We start from the raw sequence: 23,724 nt of genomic DNA, 5'->3' as shown, positions 1-23,724 counted from the left end.
GGCATATAATCTTTAAAGGTTTCCCCATCCTATGTTTATGCAGTCATCCCTATGGTCTTCATGTTATGGCACTATACAGTAGACCGTTCCAATACTAAAGATATGGGGTCACTATATTATATCGTAGTGTCTGTCATGTACAATAGTAAATCCCAGGCCAGGTTGCTGCAGAGGCAGACAGGTCATGCACGTGATATTCTGCAGCACATTTTATGTACAGAGTTATTGGCAGAATTTCAGCTTTTCATTACTTGCTATCACTTTGTAACTTTTTTATACCTGGATTGGGTTGTTATGGTACTGTATTCATATATAGTCAGTCAATATGTAGCCTTCTATGACCTTAACAGAACATGGTGTAGCAAGTCTACCTGAACGGTTTATTCTGTTACCACTACAGGCTCAGTCTTTTTTTAAACAGGGATTTACCCAACTTTACTCATTCCATTCATAGTATCACAACTAGCGCCAGAGTCCTGGGAGGTACTTGGACTTTAAACACAGGAAAAACACCTGACATTTGTATTCAGATGTGGGGACAGATATTGTGTATGCAAGAATACTGTATGATTCTTTTTACATATTGTTCATATACGTAGTACCTGATTGTCAGTCTAGCAATATCTGTGTTTCTCTTACGTCCTCTGACAGTCGCCACCCACTCATACAGTCTTCACCAATGGGGTATTGACTTTCTCTCCTTAGGAGTAGCTAGGCAAAAGACTTGTTAAAACAAAAGCATTTACATAGACACACCCATGGGGGCTGTCCCACTGGTCCAATACCCCCCCTGCAATAGCCATCCCAACTCAGTTTGTCTTCTGCCTAGTTCAAGAGTAGTCAGGCTTCCCTGTGCTGGGGCTACAGTCTCAGCCTTCTTCTTCTATTTTATGATTTTATTTTCTTGGACCCGCTGATTTTTGCCATTAACCACTTGCCGACTGCCTAACGACGACTTACGTCGGCAGTCAGCCCCTTACAGGCAAAGCGACGTAGGTCTACGCCGCTAGCCTGTGAGGCTCTAGGGAGCGAGCGCGCACCGCTGGAGGCACGCTCCCGATCGCTCACTGACCCCCCCCCCGCGCACCCGATGTCCGCCGGGCACTCTCGATCGTCCGTTGGAGCGGGAGAAAGGCAGGCCGCTAATGTAAACACAGCCGCCTGTCATTCTCCCCTGTGTAAGAATGGAGATCACACGGTTCTACTATGTAGGACCGTTGATCTCTGTTCTTACACCAGTAGCCACATCCAATCACAGTAAGAATCACGCCCCTAGGGACACACTTAACCCCTCCCTCTCAAATAAAGTTAACCCCTTCCCTGCCAGTGTCATTTTTACAGTAACAGTGCATATGTATAGCACTGATTTAATGTAGTAATGTCACTGGTAACCCCAAAAGTGTCATAAATGTCAGTCAAGGGTCCGATCTGTCCACCGCAATGTCGCAGTCCTGCAAAAAAAATCGCAGATCGCCGCCATTACTCGTTAAAAAAAAAAAACAACAAATATCTTTCCCTTTGTTAGTTAGTAAACGCAATAACTTTTGCGCAAACCAATCAAAATACGCTTTTTAGTTTTTTTTTTTTCTTTACCAAACATATGTAGCATAAAACAAATTGGCCTAAAATGTTAAAAAATTTAGATTTTTTTACATTTTTTTTGGGGGGGGGGGGATTTCATATAAAAAAAAAAAAAAAGTGAAAAATATTGTTATTTTTGCAAAATTGACGCTCCTTTTTTAATTGTAGCGCTTGATCAAATAATCGCACAGGTGATCAAATACCACCAAAAGAAAGCTCTGTTTGTGGGGAAAAAAAGGACATCAAATTGGTTTAGGTACAGCATCGCACTACCGCGCAATTGTCCGTTAAAGTCACGCTGAATCGCAAAATAGGCCCTGGTCAGGAAGGGGGTAAAATCTTCCGGGGCTTAAGTGGTTAAAGAAACGCTACATTTAGAGGATGAGCCCAATCCTCCGGGAATTGTCATCTTTTGGTACACACAGAACCTGCAAGACGGCGCAGGTTTTTCCCTGCCCCGCTGAGTTACATCACACTGTGAATGAACAATGGCACAATTTGAAACGCACCTTCACGGTGCCTAAAAGGTTTCAACTCCTCTATCCTTTTGCGTCTACTACGGTCGCACGCTGGTGTGTGGCTCCTCAAGGGGATCACACTGTAGCCAGATTGAACAAGGCTACTCTGGTTCCTACCGAAGATTCTCCGGTATTTAGGGATCCTACGGATAGGAGGCTGGAATCACTTGCCCGCCACACCTATGTGGTGGCAGGTTCCATGCTCAAGCCTATTTTAGCCTCTGTCATGGCGGCTCAGGCTGTGGCGGACTGGACCAAGGTGCTCAGACGCACACTCGTGGCTGATTCTGACCCCCCCCACTACCGTGGAGATGGTGGACCGGATTTATCAAGGGGTCATGTATTTGTGCGATGCGGCCTTAAATGAGGCCCCTTTGGCTGCGCGCCTGTCCAGTGTCGCGGTGCTTAACCGTCGGCTGAAATGGTTGAAGAGCTGGTCGGCTGACCAGAAATCTAGGAAGGCGGTGGCTGATATTCCCTATGCGGGGTCTCGCCTTTTTTGGAGACTCCCTGGATGAATTGGTTAAGGGAGTCACTGGGGGCAAGAGCACTGCTGCCCCAGAATCCTAAGGGCAAGTTTTTCCACGGCAAGCGGGGTCCCGCCTCTAAACCTAATCAGGGGTCCTTTCGTGCCTTCAAGTCACAGTACAAGGGGATACCCTTCAAGGGCCAGTGTGGCCAGAGAAAGCCCTGGCCCTGCAAACAAAAATCTGGCCAAGCTGGTGCAGCGGCTCAGTCCGCCTCTGCCTGAAGGGGGGCCCTCACCCATTTCAGGGGTGGGGGGACGTTTGCGCGGTTTCCTCCAACCTTGGCTGCTCAGAGTTCAGGACAGGTGGGTTCAGGAAATCGTTCGATCAGGGTACAAGATCGAATTTCTTTCACGGCCGGCAGACAGATTCTTTCCCTCAAATCAAAAGGGTGGTTATAATACCTGCATCAAGCGGTACAGGATCTCTCCGTTCAGGGGTAATCGTCCCGGTGCCTCATCGGGACAGGTTTCGGGGGTTTTACTCGATCTGTTCACTGTGCCCAGAAAGGAGGGCAAAGTGCGTCCGATTCTGGACTTGAAAGCTCTGAACTGCTTTGTGCGCGTTCAAAAGTTCCGCATGGAATCGCTCCGCTCGGTGGTGGCCTCTCTGAGCCCGGGAGAATTCCAGGCCTCTATCGATCTGAAGGATGCGTATCTACACATCCCCATATTCGAGGGTTATCAGAGGTACCTCCGATTCGCTATTGCGGAGGAACATTATCCGTTCGCGGCGTTACCTTTCGGTCTCGCTTCGGCTCCAAGGGTCTTTACCAAAGTGTTGGCGCCTGTTCTGGGACTGTTGCGGACCCAGGGCATTGCGGTCTTGGGTTATCTGGACGATCTCCTGTTAAGATTGAGTGCCAGTCAGAGCCTGCTGCGCGATCTGTCCACTACGCTCCAGGAGTTCGGTTGGAAGATCAACGTTCAGAAGTCGACCTTGTCTTGACTCTGCTCAAGCAAAGGTGTTCTTGCCGGAGGACAAGCTCCGGACCCTACAGGCCAAGGTCACGTCCCTCAGGGGCAACTAATCCTTGTCACTCAGGACCTGTATGCGGTCCCTGGGGTTGATGGTATCGGCCTTCGAGGCGATAACCATTTGCACAGTTTCACACGCGGTCTCTCCAAGCGGAGATCCTGGCCAGGTGGGACAGTCTACCTCAGTCCTTGGACGTGAGAGTGTCTCTGAGTCGCCAAACCAGAATGGATCTCTTGTGGTGGCTTCAGTCCTTGGCTGTGTCGGAAGGGAAATCCTTCCGGCCGTTACTATGGACGGTGATTACCACGGATGCCAGCCTGTCAGGCTGGGGTGGCGTCCTGTGCAACCTATCTGCCCAGGGCGGCACTTGGTCGGAGGAGGAATCCTCCCTTCCGATTAAACATATTAGAATTGAGAGCGATCAGGCTGTGCCTGCTCCATTGGTCGGATCGTCTTCAGGGCCGTCCTGTACGGGTGCAGATGGACAATGCCACTGCGGTGGCATACATCAACCACCAAGGGGGCACCAGAAGTGCCCGAGCGGCCCAGGAAGTGACCAGTATTCTGTCTTGGGCCGAGACTCATGTCCCGGCGATATCGGCAGTTCACATTCCGGGTGTGGAGAATTGGCAGGCAGATTATCTGAGCCGCCAGACCCTGGACCAGGGGGAATGGTCCCTGCACCCGGAGGCATTTCAGATGCTGTGTGTGAAGTGGGGATCCCCGGATGTGGATCTGTTCGCGTCTCGGCTAAACCACAAGGTGGAAAGGTTCGTGGCAAGAATGCGCGATCCTCTGGCAGACGCCTCGGATGCGCTGGTGGTGCCTTGGCATCAGTATCATCTTATCTATGCCTTTCCTCCGATTCAGTTGTTGTCCAGGTTCCTTCGCAGGTTGGCCTCGGAACAAACACTGGTGATTCTGGTGGCGCCAGACTGGCCACGCCGGTCCTGGTACGCGGACATCGTTCACCTGGCCGTCGAGCCTCCATGGCGGCTGCCAATGCGGGAAGATCTGCTGTCTCAGGGTCCGATCCTCCATCCTGCTTTACAGTCGCTGGCTTTAACGGCATGGCTGTTGAAAGCCAGGTCCTGAGAGACAGGGGTCTCGCCTCAGAGGTCATTCCTACTTTGATCAAGGCTAGAAAAGCCTCGTCTGGTAAGATTTATTACCGAACTTGGAAAGCTTATTTTGCCTGGTGTGAGTCCAGGGGTTTCTCTCCTCGTTCATACTCGGTGGCGAGAGTGTTGGCTTTCCTCCAATCTGGTGTGGACCTGCGCCTTGCGTTGGCTACAATTAAGGGCCAGGTTTCTGCACTGGCTGTGCTTTTTCAGCGCCCTGTGGCGTCTAAATTCTTTGATTCGCACCTTCATTTAAGGTGTGCGTCACTTGGCCCCTCCTAGAAGGGAGCCTCTGCCTCCATGGGACTTGAACTTGGTTCTGTCCGTGTTACAACGTTCCCCGTTTGAAAACATCAGGGAAATTTCATTACCTCTCCTATCTAAAAATGTTGCCTTTCTGGTAGCGATTACTTCTGCTCGCAGAGTGTCGGAGTTGGTGGCGTTGTCTTGCCGCTCCCCTTACCTGGTGGTTCATAGGGATAAGGTGGTCTTGCGACCTAACCCTTCCTTTCTTCCAAAGGTGGTTTTCGGATTTTCACCTCAATGAGGACATTGTCTTACCTTCGCTCTGTGCAAATCCTAAGCATCCTAAAGAGATTGTGTTGCATTCTTTTTATGTTGTCAGGGCGATCAGGGTTTACCTGTCGTCGACTGAATCCTTTCGAAAATCGGATTCTGTTTGTCCTTCCTGAGGGACCTCGGAAGGGTATGGCTGCGTCTGCGGTGACCATTTCAAAATGGATCAGACAGACAATTGTTCAGGCCTATTCGTTGATGGAATGGGTACCACCCTTCCCTGTCAAGGCGCACTCTACCAGGTCGGTGAGTACGTCCTGGGCCCTCCGGCATCCGGCTATGGTGGCCCAGGTGTGCGAAGCTGCGACTTGGTCGTCAGTGCACACTTTTTCAAAATTCTACAAAATTGATGTTCTGGCATCAGCTGATGCCTCCTTTGGCTGCAAAGTTCTCTGTGCGGCAGTACCGTAGGGGACCCTGGTTTTGTTGAGGGTCCCTGGCAGTTGGGGTTGTTTACCCCCTTGGTTATTTGCTTTGCTGGGTTGTTGCTCCTGTTGAGCCCTTTTGTTACCCAGAAAGTTACCTTGCTGTTCATGTAAGGTTCCTTTCTCTGATGTGGGTACTGCGTTGCCTTTTCTGGCGGTTGCGTTTCCCACCCCTCATGTCTACACTGCTTTGGGACATCGCCATTGGTGAAGACTGTATGAGTGGGCGGCGACTGGCGGAGGACGTAAGAGAAAACGGAATTTTTGTAAAATCTTACTGTCAGGGTACTACCAACATCTTGGCCAATCAGCGAATTCGTGCATTGGCGCAAATACGCATGCGCGCCCAATCACGGGCAAACGCAGTCCGGAATGTGCGTGCGCCAATGCGCATACGCAAGTGCGTAACGGCGCTTGCCGCCAAACGGCCTATTTAAAGCCAGCAATCGCAACAACTAGTTGCTGGATGATCAACAGCCTCCCGTGTTCCCTGTGCCTTGTAAACCTGCTGATCGTGATTTCCTGTTGCCGACCCAGACTGTTTGACGTTTTCTCCTGGCTCCTGACCCCTTGGCTTACTCTTGGATTCCTGTTGTCTTCTCCAATACTTGACCTCAGCTTGGCTCCTGACTTCTCTACAGCATTCTCCCAGTCTGTTCCTGTTTGCACCTTGCTACTGCCTGGCTTGCCAAAGTGTTCCGGACCTGCTTGGAACTTCACAACAAGCTTTGTTCCTGCTTCCATCTGGTCATCCCAACCGGCAACCCGTGCTACTTCGGGCACAGCACTCCCTGTCCCACTTCCAGGGGTGCTCTGCACCTAGCCGCAAGGGGGAGCCCTCTCTACACTCCGGCTTCGGATCAGGTATGTGACAGTATCATCCAGCCATGACAGAAGCCGAGAGAGGTGTCTCCCCGTTGGAAGCTTTATGTCAACAAGTAACAGCATTAACCCAGGCAGTTAAGAACCTCCAAGATGATTACTTCCAGATAGGTCGCCTACAGAACCTGTCAGCACCATCTTTGCCGGCAACCCCTGGTCCATCCGCTGCAGTCTCCGCCTCCACTCCTTCAGCTTCAGAATACTCAGCACCTGCTATGATGGCTCCTCCCCCTGAACCGAGAGTACCCACTCCGGAACGTTTCTCTGGTGACCGCAAGAAATTCAAGTCGTTTAAAAACGCTTGCCTGCTATATCTGGCTCTACCGCCTAGAACTTTTGCCTCGGAGACAGTTAAGGTGGGGTTTATTTCCTTATTATCCGATGAACCCCAATCCTGGGCCCACCATCTGTTGGAACAGAAAGACCCTGCCCTGAACTCTGTGGACGTTTTCTTTGAAACTATGGGACAGTTGTATGATGACCCACAACGCACGGCCACTGCAGAGGCAACCCTCCACAAGTTACAGCAAGGCCGACGTCCTGTGGAGGACTATACAGTGGACTTTCGTAGGTGGGCTGTAGATACAGGTTGGAATGAGGCCGCCCTCAAATATCAGTATCGGCTAGGCCTGTCCGAGACCCTTAAGGATGAGCTAGCAAGAATAGAGAACCCCACCACATTGGGAGGTCTCATTCAGCTTGCTATTCAGCTGGATAGACATTTACGGGAGCGTCGGTCGGAACGTGCACAATTTTTTCAGCCGTCCTGGATGCTGCCCAAAGTCCCACCAACTCCTGCACCGCTGCCCACTGCTGCCAGTCTGATTTCCCCCTGACGAAGCGATGCAGATCGGGGCGGTCCGCACAGCTTTAACTCCTGCTGAACGACTTAGTCGCCGGCAAGCAAACTTGTGCCTTTACTGTGGGGGAGATGGACACTTCCTTCGCAACTGCCCGGTGAGACCAAGTAAGGCTCCTTCTCCCAGCCGCATGCATCTCCAGATTCCGGGACCTTCTCCAACTCACCTAGTCCTCTCTATGTCTTTGCAGGTTTCGGAAGGGGAAGTCAAGCTGCCAGCCATCATTGATTCCGGAGCCTGCAGCTGCTTCCTGGATATCTCTCTAGCAAAAGCCCTTCATATCCCGCTTCAGACTAAAGGCCATAAACTAGAGATCCACCTTGCAGATGGCACCACGCCCAGATCAGGGCCCATTACTCAGGAAACCCTACCCATCCTTACCACAACCAGTCCAGGCCATCAGGAATTTCTCGACATCGATGTTCTTCCTTCACCCATGTTTCCCGTAATCTTGGGAATTCCTTGGTTACGGGCACATAACCCACAGATAGACTGGCTCAAGGGGGATGTTTCCTTTTAAATCACCATACTGTCTCCGACACTGTATGCTATCTGGAACCCCGCAGTCTACAAGCTGTCTCTCTATTCAGCCTATCTCTAATGCCAGCCAAGAGGTCCCTTCGGTTTATCATGACTTTCTGGATGTTTTTGACAAGAAAAAAGCGGACTCACTACCACCTCACCGTCCCTATGATTGTCCAATTGAACTGTTGCCCGGTGCAGAAATTCCCTTTGGGCGTATCTTCCCGCTTTCAGAAACAGAACTTGAAGCCCTACGTCAGTATATTGATGAAAACCTCAAGAAGGGGTTTATTCGTCCTTCTTCCCCGGCAGGAGCTGGGATCTTCTTCGTGGAGGAGGAGGATCACACCCTCAGGCCCTGTGTGGATTACAGGGACCTAAATAAAATTACCATTAAAAATCGGTACCCTCTTCCCCTCGTTCCCGAACTTTTTCAAAGGTTCCCTACCGCCCAAGTTTTCACTAAACCTGACTTACGAGGGGCCTACAACCTGGTACGGATCCGCGAGGGCGACGAGTGGAAAACTGCCTATCGAACCCGCTTCGGGCACTTCGAATACCTTGTCATGCCCTTCGGGCTGTGCAACGCCCCAGCCACTTTTCAGCACCTAGTGAATGATATCTTCAAAAGAATGTTTGGACAATTTTCTCATCGTGTACTTGGATGATATTCTTCTCTTTTCTGCTACCCTGGAGCTGCAAAGAATGCACGTAAGGAAGGTACTGGCTACTCTCAGGAAATACGGACTTTATGCAAAATCAGAAAAGTGCGAATTTGAAAAATCGTCTATTCAATTCCTGGGCTTGATCATCTCAACAGATGGAGTGGCAATGGATACTCAAAATTTATCTGCCATTCTGGAGTGGCCTGCCCCCACAGACAAGAAAGGCATCCAAAGGTTTGTGGGTTTCGCAAACTTCTACCGGAGGTTCATCAAAGACTTTTCTCGCATCATTGCCCCCATTACCCAAATGACCCGGCAACACACCCGTTTTCAATGGCCCTCAGCAGCTCAGATGGCATTTGACAAGCTCAAAGCCCTGTTTACCTGTGCCCCAGTATTACAACATCCAGACCCAGCCTTGCCTTACGTCCTAGAGGTCGATGCTTCGGAAGTGGCCACAGGAGCAGTTCTCTCCCAACGCCAAGGACCCAAGGCGATGCTTCACCCAGTTGCTTTTTTTTCCCGGAAGCTCAGCCAACCTGAAAGGAATTACGATGTGGGTGATCGGGAACTGCTGGCCATTAAGGCTGCTTTCGAAGAATGGCGATATCTGTTAGAAGGTGCAGCCCATCCGATAATGATATTCACGGACCACAAAAATCTTGAATATCTCAGATCGGCCAAACGTTTGAGACCTCGACAAGCCAGATGGGCATCATTTTTCTCAAGGTTCAATTTTCATCTAACGTACCGTCCGGGCTCCAAGAACGGGAAGGCGGACGCTCTCTCATGGATGTTCCCTGAAACCCCTGTGGATGCCACTCCCAGCACTATCCTGTCCTCCCAAACTTTTCTCCTAATGCAACCAGATCTTAGGTCCACCCTGGAATCAGCCTCTGCCCAATGTTTCATTCCTGAGATTCCTTCACTCGAGAAACGAGAAACTTTTTTGGCACAAGGACAAGATCTTTGTGCCTCAGGAAACCGGACTCAGTCTTTAAAACATGCCATGATCATCAACTAGCTGGCCACTTCGGGGTCCGCAAAACTCTGGAACTAATTCAACAAGCCTATTGGTGGCCAAACTTAAGGCAAGACTGTTACGAAGGCAGGTTGTACAGGAGCTCACATAATTTTGACAAAGGCAGCCACGTCCAAGCCTGGGGTCTACTAAGACCACTTCCTGTCCCCAGTCGGCCATGGGAAATGTTGTCTATGGACTTCATAGTAGATCTACCCTCTTCAGACGGATTCTCCACAATCGTGGTGGTAGATCGCCTATCAAAAATGGCCCACTTTTTGCCCATGATAGGTACTCCTTCGGCCATGGACACGGCACACACTTTTGTGAAGGAAATCTTAAGGCTACATGGTCTACCCGGCAGCATCGTGTCCGATCGTGGGGTGCAATTTACCTCCAGATTCTGGAGGGCTCTCTGTAAGGTCTTAAACATCCAGGTCTGCTTGTCTTCAGCTTATCATCCTCAAACTAACGGCCAAACTGAAAGGACAAGCAAAAAATTTGGGGGAGCATACCCATGTATTTCTAAAGCTGGTGCAGCTATGAACCAAAAGACATGTATATTAAAAAAGAGAATAGTGCACACATGCAAAAGAAATTACCAAATTTTGAAGACAATCCATAAATAAAAATGGGGATTTGGTCCCACCATATGGCCATATAGTGCTCAAGCCCACCACTACATCAAAGTACCCCATTATCAGTGGGTCCTACACTATCCATGAAAAAGAGATGAATCCAGCCTTTCTAACCCTTGGAGGGATCCTGATGGGAGTACAGGTGTGTGTGGGGGGTGGGGTGGGTTGCTCAACCTCGGTAGTCTGGTCAGACCGAATACATAATAATAAACAAGCAAAAAATTTGGGGGAGCATACCCATGTATTTCTAAAGCTGGTGCAGCTATGAACCAAAAGACATGTATATTAAAAAAGTGAACACCTGTACTCTATCAGTGTCCACTATCAAGTGGATATAGGAGGTGTCCCCTGCAGTGCATTTGCACATCTTTCCCAGCAAGGAGTATTATCTCCAAGGGTTAGAAAGGCTGGATTCATCTTTTTCATGGATAGTGTAGGACCCACTGTTAATGGGGTACTTTGACGTAGTGGTGGGCTTGAGCACTATATGGCCATATGGTGGGACCAAATCCCCATTTTTATTTATGGATTGTCTTCAAATTTGGTGATAATTTCTTTTGCATGCGTGCTCTATTCTTTTTTAATATACATGTCTTTTGGTTCATAGCTGCACCAGCTTTAGAAATACATGGGTATGCTCCCCCAAATTTTTTGCTTGTTTAAACTGAAAGGACTAACCAGACCTTGGAGTAATACCTCTGCTGCTTTTCCACCTTTTCCCAGGACAACTGGGCAGTCTTACTTCCGTGTGCAGAATTTGCATATAACAACTCCATCCATGCCTCCACTCGTCAGTCGCCATTCTGGGCGAACTACGGATTCCACCCATCTTCTTTGCCTACACCTATGCCCGAAGCTACTGTACCTGCCGTCCAAGACAGGGTAGCCTTTATACAAGAAAACTTCCTACTCTTACAGAAAACCTTGCAAAAAGCACAAATGGATTACAAAGAATTCTATGACAAGAGGAAGGAGGACAGTCCAGCTCTGAAGGTAGGAGACAAGGTGTGGCTCTCCACAGTTAACCTTAAGTTGTCCTGCCCAAAAAGCTGGGTCCGAAGTTCATTGGCCCCTTTCCGATCAAATAGATGATCAACCCCGTGGCCTTTGAACTTTGTCTTCCAAGCACATACAGGATTCACTGGGGTCACAGAAGCTGCCATGAACTCCTGGCATCGCCAGACCACCTGGTCCTCCTATGACACCAAAGCTGCTGTCTCTGTCCGCTATAGCTGAGAGAATCCCACCGCCAGTCTAGCCACCACCGCTGCTGCCAGCAGGACCGAGGAGCTGGCTCTGCACCCCATGAACATATCCTACATAACAGCCAACATACGTACTCACTGATGCAAGTATGCTCCTCGTGGGAGACGCAGACCAGCCTCCATAAACTGCATGGGCGGGGGTCCTGAATACATCGCGATTTGACTGTTCTGGCTCTCTGTAATTTGCACGGACTCGCACAGCACAATTTAAACAGGCCCGCTCTCAGTGATTTCCGGCTCATCTCGACCCACTCAAATGCAGCTCACGACCCACAAGTGGGTCCCGACCCACAGTTTGGGAACTCCTGCTCTAGGGTCTCTGCTAAAAAAAATATATATATGTAATGTTTGGGGGTTCTAAGTCATTTTCTAGCAAAAAATACTGATTTTAACTTGTAAGCAACAAGTGTTAGAAAAAGGCTTTGACTTTAAGAGGTTAAACTGCCCTCACAGACACAAGTTCATTCCTTTTGATCTAAAATAATAAAAAGATACATTGTAAAGCATTGTATTTATACTGTATTTGTCGCACCTCTAACAATATGGATAAACATCTGCGGGAGGTTTTTTTTTTGCCAGCTGTAAATGAGCAGAGAAGGCTCTGTAAAAATTGAGGACATGACGTTTTAAGATCGTGAGGGGGGTGGGTGAATCGAGATTGCCATTTTTTTTTTTTTTAGCGATTAATTGTGCAGCTCTACCTGCCGCCATCTTATCCGATCCTCTCCGCCAAAAACAGACAGATGGATGGTGGTCCTATTCCCCATCCGTCTATCGAATTAGGTGGAAACAAACAGGCGGTCTGTTTCCATCCGATTGCCACATAGAGGAGAGCAGACACTGACCTGTCATCCGCCTTCTCAACGGGGATCAGCAGAGAGATCTCCCGCTGAGCAAGTGGATTCCGCTTCATGGAGGCACCCGTGTGAAATGGGGGCCTTAAGCCTTTTTACTGCCGCGCAAGATAGAGTTAGTTCTTGCAATGCTTATTGCACCGAATTTGTCCTCAAGGACATGGTACGCAGACCTACTCCTGGTAGACGAGTCTTGGCCTCTTTTAAACAGACCAGATTTACTGGAACAAGTATCCTTATTCTGCCTTGCTTCATCTATCTTTTGGTCTTGTTCAGCATCTGGCCCTGAATACACCAAAAGTGGAACTAAATGTAATATAAAGTTGCAAAAAGGTGGGCACATTGCCGGCAAGGGATGATGTCACCCCCGGCAACAATAGACCAAGGACCAGCACCCAGAAGAACCTGGGGAGAAGATGTTGGCAAGAGATCTCACAGGTATTAGACCATTGGAACTAAGGTAAGTATGTGTGCCTTTAGTTACACTTGAAAGGACACTTTTCTTCCTTTTCTATTCTCTTCCAGAAACCTCCTTGCTTCGCAATTCTTAGCCCGCATTCACACTACCGCGGCACGACTCTGTACTACCTCGGGGCGACTTGTGAAGTCCCGTGCACCGCGACTTCGGCGCGACTTGCACAGACTTCATTAATGAATTTCTATGCAAGTCGCTCCGAGGTCGCCCCGAAGTAGTACAGGACCCTTTTTCTAAGTCGAAGCGACTTGTGTCGCTCCTCGCTCCTATTAGAACGGGTCCTGTAGCAGTCAATGGGCCGCGAGGGACCGCGACTTGTCAGGCTGACAAGTCGTGTTAGTGTGAATGGACTATAACTGTACTCAATATGAGGACAAGGAAGTTATATTTCTGGCACATCAAAAGGTATTTTTCTGTATTTGGAGCATGTTTAAACAGTAAAATATGGGGAAATGTGCATGTATTGCAAATATGTACAGTTTTTTTTTTTTTTTTTTTTAATTTACATTGATATATGCTTTAATATGTGCAAGATTATATCCCTATGCCACTTCTTTTTTTTTTTGTTTTAGAATGACAACAGCGATGAAGACGTGAAAGGAAGAGGCAGCGGGTCTGAGAATGAAGCAAATGATTCAGAAGATGATGAACCTAGGGAGCGTACCTCCAGCGATGTAGAGAATGGTAGCCGTAATCGTAATGCTAGTGACTCTGAAAATGAAGATGCTCAAAATCACATTGCCAGTGATTCAGATGATGAGCCAACCAGACAAAAAGGCAGTGGTGACGATGGTACTCCTGTGAAAAGAGGAGCCAGTGACTCAGAGGAAGAGGTAAGATCTAGACATTCTAGAAGTGATTCTGATGAAGACACACCCAGTAAAAGGCGCATTATTGATTCTGATGATGAAGGGCAAGGTAAAGCGGCAGCTAGTGATTCTGAAGGTGAATCTCAAGCCAAGCATGTGGATAGTGACTCAGAAGATGAGGCTCCTGCCAAGCGAGCACCTAGCGACTCAGAAGATGAGGCTCCCGCCAAGCGAGCACCTAGCGACTCAGAAGATGAAGCTCCTGCCAAGCGGGCAGTTAGCGACTCAGAAGATGAGGCTCCTGCCAAGCGGGCAGTTAGCGACTCAGAAGATGAGGCTCCTGCCAAGCGAGCAGTTAGCGACTCAGAAGATGAGGCTCCTGCCAAGCGGGCAGTTAGCGACTCAGAAGATGAGGCTCCTGCCAAGCGGGCAGTTAGCGACTCAGAAGATGAGGCTCCTGCCAAGCGGGCAGTTAGCGACTCAGAAGATGAGGCTCCTGCCAAGCGGGCAGTTAGCGACTCAGAAGATGAGGCTCCTGCCAAGCGGGCAGTTAGCGACTCTGAAGATGAGACTCCTGCCAAGCGGGCAGTTAGCGACTCTGAAGATGAGGCTCCTGCCAAGCGGGCAGTTAGCGACTCTGAGGATGATCGTCCTGCCAAGCAAGCAACTAGCGATTTGGAAGATGAAGCGCCTCCAAAGCGAACAGCTAGCGACTCTGAAGATGAGGCTCCCACCAGGCAAGCTGCTAGTGACTCTGAAGATGAGACTCCTAATAAGGGACCAGCTAGTGACTCTGAGGATGAAGCTCCTGTTAAACGTAAAGCTAAACGTCGCAAAAAGCCAGCACGTGGCTCAAAGGGTAAAAATTCCAAAAAAGCAATAAGTGGCTCAGAGGATGAGGCACGTTCTCAACGAGCAGTGGTTGACTCAGATGATGAAGCACCTGTGAAACCTGTAAATAGTGATTCTGAAGACGAACGTCCTTCCAAACCAGCAGCACATAGTGACTCAGAAGATGATACACCTGCTAAGCAAGCTGCCAATAATTCAGAAGATGAGTTTCCAAGGATGAAAAGAAAAATTGTTTCATCAGATGACAGTGATGAAGAAGAGAAAAGAAAACCAAAAAACAAAAAGAAAAGGTCCCCACGCCACAGTTCTGGAAGTGATGATAGCGGGAGTGAAAGAGCAAAGAAAAAGAAGACCTCTGACAGTGAAGAAGAAAAGGTTTCAAAAAGAAAAAACATAATTTCTGACAGTGAAGATGATGAGGCTGCCGATAAGCCAGGTATTATATGTGTGTGTGTGTGTGTGTGTGTGTGTGTGTATGTATATATCTCACAAAAGTGAGTACACCCTCACATTTTCTGTAAATATTTTATTATCTTTTCATGTGACAACACTAAAGAAATTACACTTTGCTACAATGTAAAGTGGTGAGTGTACAGCTTGTATAACAGTGTAAATTTGTTGTCCCCTCAAAATAACTCAACACACAGCTAGTAATGTCTAAATCACTGGCAGCTAAAGTGAGTACAGCCCTAAGGCAAAATGTCCAAATTGTGCCCAATCGGTTTAACAGGACAGGTTCCACTCAGAACAGGCCTCGCCATGTTTGACCAAAGAAATTAAGTGCACGTGCTCAGCGTCCTATCCAGAGGTTGTCTTTGGGAAATAAACCTATGAGTGCTGCCAGCATTGCTGCAGGGGTTGAAAGGGTGGAGGGGTCAGCCTGTCAGTGATCAGACCATACGCCGCAGACTGCATCAAATTGGTCTGCATGGTTGTCATCCCAGAAGGAAGCCTCTTCTAAAGATGATGCACATGAAAGCCCGCAAACAGTTTGCTGAAGACAAGCAGACTAAGGACATGGATTACTGGAACCATGTCCTGTGGTCTAATGAGACCAAGATAAACTTATTTGGTTCAGATGGTGTCAAGCGTGTGTGGCGGCAACCAGGTGAGGAGTACAAAGACAAGTGTGTCTTGCATACAGTCAAGCATGGTGGTAGGTGTGCCATGGTCTGGGGCTGCACGAGTGCTGCCTTCGCTGGGGAGCTACAGTTCATTGAGGGAACCATGAATGCCAACATGTACTGTGACATATGAAAGCAGAGCATGATCCCCTCCCTTCAGAGACTGGGCTGCAGGACAGTATTCCAACATGAGAACGACCCCAAACACACCTCCAAGATGACCACTGCCTTGCTAAATAAGCCAAGGGTAAAGGTGATGGACTGGCCAAGCATGTCTCCAAACCTAAACCCTATTGAGCATCTGTGGGGCATCCTCAAGCAGGAGGTGGAGGAACACAAGGTCTCTAACATCCACCAGCTCAGTGATGTCATCATGGAGGAGTGGAAGAGGACTCCAGTGACAACCTGTGAACTGGAGTCCTTTTCCTCTTCTGGTGAACCCAAGAGAGTTTAAGCAGTGCTGGAAATAAATGGTGGCCACACAAAATTTTAACACTTTGGGCCCAATTTAGATATATTTACTTAGGGGTGTACTCACTTTTGTTGCCAGTGGTTTAGACATTAATGGCTGTGTTGAGTTATTTTGACGGGACAGCACATTTACACTGTCATACAAGCTGTACACTCACTACTTTACATTGTAGCAAAGTGTCATTTTTTTCACTGTTGTCACATGAAAAGATATAATAAAATATTTAAAAAATGTGAGGGGTGTACTCACTTTTGTGTGTGAGATACTGCGTGTGTATGTATATATATATGTGTGTGTGTGTGTATGTATGTATGTGTAATATATATATATATATATAATAACAAAATTATAAACGCAACACTTTTCTGGCTAAATCTGTGTTAGTGAGCACTTCTCCTTTGCCGAGATAATCCATCCACCTCATGGGTTTGGCATATCAAGATGCTGATTAGACAGCATTATTACTGCACAGGTGTGCCTTAGGCTGGCCACAATGAAAGGCCACTCTAAAATGTGCAGTTTTATCAACACAGCACAATGCCACTGATGTTGCAAATTTTGAGGGAGCAGGCAATTGGCATGCTAACTGCAGGAATGTCCACCAGAGCTATTGCCTGTGAATTGAATGTTTATTTCTCTACCATAAGCCGTCTCCAAAGGCATTTCAGAGAATTTGGCAGTACATCCAACCGGCCTCCCAACTGCAGACCACGTGTAACCACACCAGCCCATGATCTCCACATCCGGCATCTTCACCTCCAAGATCGTGTGTGTGTGTGTGTGTGTGTATGTATATGTATAATATTGTATGTATGTACATCTATATGTGTGTGTGTATGATTCTCAGGAATGGGCTCACAATTTAAGAAAACAAAGGAGTTGTATTTATTTCAAAGTCGCACCCAAAATCGCCAAAAGCAGTGCAGGAACTACTTTTTCAAATCGATGCGGCACCGCAAAGACAGCCGCGCACCGGTTTGAACGGTGCCATTGCTTGCAATGGGATGAGATTTGACCTAAAAAAAAAATGCATGACAAGTCGCTCCAATGTGAAAGAGGGTTTAACACCACCATCTGCTGGTGTATGTAGTCAGCTCCAAACCACTTTACAATGATAGTAAATGCTAACCTCAAAATAGTCACAGCAAGTATACATTTTCAAAAGATCAAAATGCATATGTGCATGTGATAGTATGACTTTGTTAGATGTGTTCTATTTATTTTATATAGAATGTGTAGTAACAGAGCATTAATAACCTGCACTCATTCTCATGTCTAATACAGCCAGTAAAAAGAGCCGTATGCTCTCCGATGGGGAAGATTCTGACAGCGAATCGGACTCCAAAAAAACTCCTCAAAAGAAGAAGGCAATGTCGTCGGACAGTGAGGATGAAGACCAGGATAAATCTAAGGAGGAGCCAAAGAGTCCGGAAAATAAACTGTTCGGCAGTGACAGTGAATCTGGGAATGAGAAGGAAGAGTAAGTGCTACCTGTTATAAAGGCTTTTTTTTTTTTTTTTCTTTGATACCCAGTCCAACATAGATCTGCATCATTTTTAGATGGTTCGAGGGCAATATTAGCATTATTATATTATGAATAGCACAGCATATTTTATTTTTTTTATTTTTAATTGCTACTTATCTGTTATATTTTAAAACACTCAGGTTTAATATTGCAAACCTCTATTGAAATCTGTGAAAACGTAGTGTCCTGTGTATAGAATCTTGTCAGGATTACTTTGTCACAAATCTGGGCAGAGGATGGTGAGAACTGTATTATGCTGTAATGTAGGTTTAATGACTTGGGTTAATATCTTATTATGCAGAAACCTAATTGCCGATATTTTTGGAGAATCTGGAGATGAAGAGGAAGAAGAGTTTACAGTAAGTCTCATTTACTTTATTGTACCAATCCACAGACTTGGTCATGTTGTCCAAATTATTTGGATTTGATTTTAGGTTGTTTTTTTTTTTTTTTTTATTTCCTAACTGATATAGATGTTACATCTGTGTTGGTCACAAAGCCACAGCTTTAGCTTAATTTTCAGACTGGTATTGTCCTCTGTTCTGTGAATTATCAGCTGGCAGGTAGGACTGCAGGTAGAAGTTGCATTTTGCAGTGTAATGACTTCTCAAACTGTGTTCTTGTTGCATCATGAATTCTATTATTAGGGATGCACCGAAATGAAATTCTTGGCCGAAGCCGAATAATAATGAAATGCTTGGCCGAAGGCCGAACACCGAACGCGGTGTTTCGCATTTTTTCCATTTATTTTGCCAATTTTTAGGGGGCACGCTGATGGGCACATTTTATGTTAGGGGGCACGCTGATGGGCACATTTTATGTTAGGGGGCACTCTGATGGGCAAAACAAAACATTTAAATCAGCGTTGCTCTTAACATAAAATATGCCCATTAGCGTGCCCCTTAAAATAAAATATGCCCATCAGAGTGCCCCTTAACATAAAATATGCTCATCAGAGTGCCCCTTAACATAAAATATGCTCATCAGCATGTCACTTAGCATAAAATAAGGGGCACGCTGATGGCCACATTTTATGTCAAGGGAGCACTCTGTTGGGCACATTTTTTTTCTTTTTTTTTTTTTAAGGGGCACTTTATAGGGCACTCTAATGTAATGAGCATGGTAAGTGGCAACAACATATGGCAGTCTGCACACTAATGCTTGTGCAGCTGCCAGCTACCGTATTCTCCCCCAAATGTGCTCAGCTCCACATCACATACCTGAACTGCAGCCAGAGCCAAAAGCCGCGAACAGGGGGGCGGGGCGTGGACCTAGTGTGAAGGAGCCGCAGTCAGGAGCAGGGGGCGGGATGCGCGCGTGACGTCACACCCCCTACTCGCGGCCGGACAGGACACCGGCGGCGTGTGAGAAGGGAGCCGCGAGCCGCAATGAGGAAGGTGAGCGGTCAGGGCTGAAGCTGACATTGTTCGGCTTAAAATTATTCGGCCTTTTGACTTATTCGGCCGAACGCCGAAAGTGCTATTTTCTCTATTTTCGGCCGAATAATGTTCGGCCGCCGAATATTCGGTGCATCCCTATCTATTATATAACTGTATGGCAAGAATTTTTATGGCATTGCCTGCCATTATATAGTACGTTCTTGTATCGTTTGGGGGGAAAAAAAGGTGCAGCTCTCTGATAACATTAAAATAGTCACAAAAATTATACCATCAAGTGTAAAATGCATAAACTAATTGTTATGCCTTAAAACAATGTGCAAGTTCTAATTAATAAAGTACATATAAAGTGTCCAGAAAACATATATAGAATTTAAACTAGAATCCTTGTGAAAAAACTTTGTGTACAAAACAATCTGTGTCCAAAAAAATAATGACTTGCAGATATATTCTTTTCCTTTTCAGTGCCGCTCCAAGTTCCCCTTGTGAAAAAAACACTCACCAAATTTAGCGACACCTTAAATGTATTAAGAAGGTCTTAATGCACCTTTTTAGCTGTCCCAGCTCCAGGTGGCCTCCTCCTATCCTTTACTTTCCTTCTTAGAATATGTAACTCCTTCTTCTTTTTTTTTTCCCCCACCAGTAACATTAGTACTCCAACTCCACTACCTTAGGACAAAAGCCAAAGGGATCCACAGTATTGTAATATTGTACTGGAGCTGGGAAAGCAACAAAAGGTATACTGGAACCTTCTTATTGATTTAAAGCGGAGCTACACACCCCTCAGCTCCAGTGATGCCCCATCCTCAAGCTCCCTCCCTGCCTGGCTGCATACATCTTTGCGTGGCCACCTTCCGGGTCTCCATCGCCGGTTGCTGTCCTTGACCGGACAGGGATGATGTCACTCCTGCACATGTGCGGGAGTTCCGTAAGATTTGGCATAGCTGAATTTGTACAGTGAGCTGTGCATGCACGCCTCACTGTACAGGGGTGAACATGCAGATAAATAGTTTTAATGGAGAAGAGACAAAGCATGTCTCTTTTGCATTAAAATTCTTGCCTGTTTGCCCTTTTTACATTTTTCACTTAAGTTCCACTTTAAGGGGTCGATATGGATTATTTGTTTTGGAAGCTGGACTGGATTGTTTTGCATAGAGACGTTTTTTCTACAGGGATTCCGGTTGAAATTGATTTTCTGGACATTTTATAAGCACTTTATTAATTAGAACCTGCACATTGAAAAATAGAGAAATCTAGGATATGGGACTCTTAAGGTACTCACTTAATCAAAAAGAGAAAAGGGGAAAATAAGCCCTGAAGAAGGATTTGAATACAACAAAGTAAATGTAAAAACATTTATTTATACAGAAAAAACTTGTTACTTTATGAAAAGCATAGAATCCATGGAATCATACATGACTTTAAATAAATGCAAGTTCAAATTCCGACCGGTTTCGCCGGGTTGGCTTCTTCAGGGATTTGAAAAAAGAAAACTATAACAAGATATATACATGTGAGATACATTAAATACACAAGATTACAGAAATACAAATCTTATCGATTTATTCTTATTGTGTTGGGTCTAGTGAATCAATGCACAAAATGCTGGATTGTGTCATACCTGCAAATTGAATCCTATAATTATGGTAAGTGTGGAAATTGATCAAAGGAACCACACCCTCTAATGGACAAGGGCTGCAAGTCAATATACGATGGTGCCCACCGAGTGGATCTCCCACAGAGGGGGTATATCAGCTCATCATAAGATTAATAAATCTGATTAAAAACCTGTCAAAAATTATATTGGTAAGTATATGTAAGTGGTGTATAAACACTCTAAAGTTAAGATTATATAGATATATAGAAATGCATTATTGTAATATACTTACAAAAAGTTGAAGTATGTAAGGAGTCATGCCAAGTGCGCCTAGTAAAGGTGTATCCCAATGTAACTCTTTAATGAAGAGGTTTCAATCAAACATGTGGGAAGTCCATTTCCACACAATATGTTAGTCAAAACTGAAAAGTTTGAAAGAGACTTCAGATCCAATTTTATGGGATAGGGCAGAATGAATTCCACCTACACTGCAAAACACTGAAAAAAGAAGCCTTTATAAATAGAAATTCGATGGTATTTAAAGGTCCAATATAGCTTCATGAAAGAGAGTATTCTTACCTTTACTACAGATGTCCACAGGTCTGGCACCCTGGGAGTGCAGCAAGACACTGAGGATCTGGTAAATCAAGCTGCTCTTTATGATGGTTTATGGTGGTGGGTGTGGTTCCTTTGATCAATTTCCACACTTACCATAATTATAGGATTCAATTTGCAGGTATGACACAATCCCGCATTTTGTGCATTGATTCACTAGACCCAACACAATAAGAATAATCAATAAGATTTGTATTTCTGTAATCTTGTGTATTTAATGTATCTCACATGTATATATCTTGTTATAGTTTTCTTTTTTCAAATCCCTGAAGAAGCGAAATCGAACGGAATTTGAACTTGCAATCATTTAAAGTCCTGTATGATTCCATGGATTCCATGCTTTTCATAAAGTAACAAGTTTTTTCTTTATAAATAAAATAAATGTTTTTACATTTACTTTGTTGTATTCAAATCCTTCTTTAGGCTAGGTTTCCACTAGTGCGGCTACGAAGTCGTGCTACTTCTAGCACGACTTCGTAGCAAAAGTAAACCGCGGCTTCAGTTAGACTTGTCCCTCATATATAGAGGGAAGTCGCACTCAAAAGTAGTACACGATTTACTTTTGAGGTCGCGGCAACTGAAGCCGCGGCAGTGGAAACGGACCCCATTGAAAACAATGGGTTTTGACTTGCTGTGCGACTTGACATGTGTCAAGTCGCACCGCAAGTCGCACTAGTGGAAACCGAGCCTTAGGGCTTATTTTCCCCTTTTCTCTTTTTGATTAAGTGAGTACCTTTAAAAGTCCCATATCCTAGATTTCTCTATTTTTCAATATTTATATAGGGATGTTGGTACTCTCGTAATAAAATTATAGCTCCTTCCACCACCTCTTAAATATAGAACCTGCACATTGTTTTAAGTCATAAAAATTGGTATATGTTATACTTGATGGTATAATTTTTAGTTTTTTTCCCATTCCTGACTAATATCCATAAGGGTTATAGTTTTGTGTTCATCAGCCGATTTAAGTAAGTGAGAAGGACCCCCCCCCCTTTTTTTATTTTTAGAAGCACAGAGAAGCAAACTGTTATATTGTTTAGTCAGGAGTTTCTTGTACGTTTATGCAGCACTCAAGGGTTTTCTCAATCTTTTCATAGGGTTTTAACCAAGAGGATCTAGATGGGGAGAAGCCTGTGGCTCCAAAACAACAAGCAGATGAAGATTCGGACTCTGATGTTGATATGAAATCTGGTAAAATGTAAGCAGTGAATATAGACAAATGCTTCTCATGATGTATATGATGAACATGTCTTAGTGAGGCAAGATATACACTATATTGTTAAAAGTATTGGGATGCCTGCCTTTACACACACTAACTTTAATGACATTCCAGTCCGTAGGGTTCAATATTGAGGTGGCCCACCTTTTGCAGCTTTAACAGCTTCAACTCTTCTAGGAAGGCTGTCGACAAGGTTGAGGAGTGTGTCTATGGGAATGTTTGACCGTTCTTCCTGAAGCTTATTTGTGAGGTCAGGCACTGATGTGGATGAGAAGGCCTGGCTCTCACAGTCTGCTCTAAATCACCCTAGGTGTTCTATCGGGTTGATGTCAGGACTCTGTGCAGGCCAGACCAGTGCCTCCACCCCAAACTTGCTTATCCATGACTTCATGGACCTTGCTTTGGGCACTGGTCCAAATCATTTGGTGGAGGGGGGATTATGGTGTGAGGTCGTTTTTCAGGTGTTGGGCTTGGCCCCTTAGTTCCAGTGAAGGGAACTCTTAAGGCATCAGCTTACCAAGAGATTTTGGACAATTTTTATGCTCCCAACTTTGTGGGAGTAGTTTAGGGATGGTCCCTTCCTGTTCCAACATTACTGCGCACCCCCCCAACGCAAGTGTAAACAAAGCCCTAACTTCATATTGACATGTTACTTTTACTGCAGACATCATGAGTGACTTAGCCTAATTTACTGAGAATTTCAGCTGCTTTTCCTGGCAAAGGATTGAAAGGGGGAATATGTTATAAAAAAAAAAAAAGCCAAGTACAAAGTCGATAAATGCAACCATCATTGATTAATTCATCACAACCTTTTCTCTTATTCATTGGAAGACATAATAGATGTTTGAGATATATGCTATATCTACAGAAAGCTGCAAGCTATTTTTTTCCTTTTCTAGAGCTATATCTTTCCACCTGTGTTTACCATCTTAGATTGTCCTTGTTGTGCATACTGCAGCCATTTTTTAAGTCTCTAGCTTCTTCCATTTTTCTCCATGATACGTGTAGAAATAATGCTGAGCCAGTCAAAACTGCGCCTTCCATTAGTAGAAAACCTTAGTATTCCCGCTTGATCTTGTTTGGACAATGTAGATCAATAGATACACTGTAGAGGACGCCTCAGCAGACCACTACTTTTGCGTGTGGGTTTGGTGCATGCTGGATATCAGCTGCTCCTCATCTTTTATTGCCCTATGCTGTTGCTTT

The 23,724-nt window shown here is 45.8% G+C and overlaps 1 protein-coding gene across 3 annotated transcripts in view; it reads left to right on the top strand.

Annotated features, from left to right (window-relative positions):
- IWS1 (interacts with SUPT6H, CTD assembly factor 1) overlaps window positions 1-23,724 on the top strand; it is a 148,954-nt gene that overhangs the window by 54,026 nt on the left and 71,204 nt on the right. Inside the window, exons 3-7 of one of the 3 annotated variants that reach the window (XM_082249899.1) lie at window positions 13,481-13,853; window positions 14,322-15,005; window positions 17,450-17,645; window positions 17,992-18,049; window positions 22,397-22,497. In XM_082249899.1, the coding sequence (XP_082106025.1) occupies window positions 13,481-13,853; window positions 14,322-15,005; window positions 17,450-17,645; window positions 17,992-18,049; window positions 22,397-22,497 (1,412 nt within the window). Of the gene's footprint in view, window positions 1-13,480; window positions 15,006-17,449; window positions 17,646-17,991; window positions 18,050-22,396; window positions 22,498-23,724 lie in introns of all 3 variants that reach the window. The other 2 variants (XM_082249898.1, XM_082249897.1) reach the window with 2 other exon arrangements.

Source organism: Pelophylax lessonae, assembly GCF_965119305.1.
Source record: "Pelophylax lessonae genome assembly, chromosome: 3".
Classification (NCBI taxonomy): Eukaryota; Metazoa; Chordata; class Amphibia; order Anura; family Ranidae; genus Pelophylax; species Pelophylax lessonae.
This window is presented reverse-complemented; position numbering and strand designations above follow the sequence as displayed.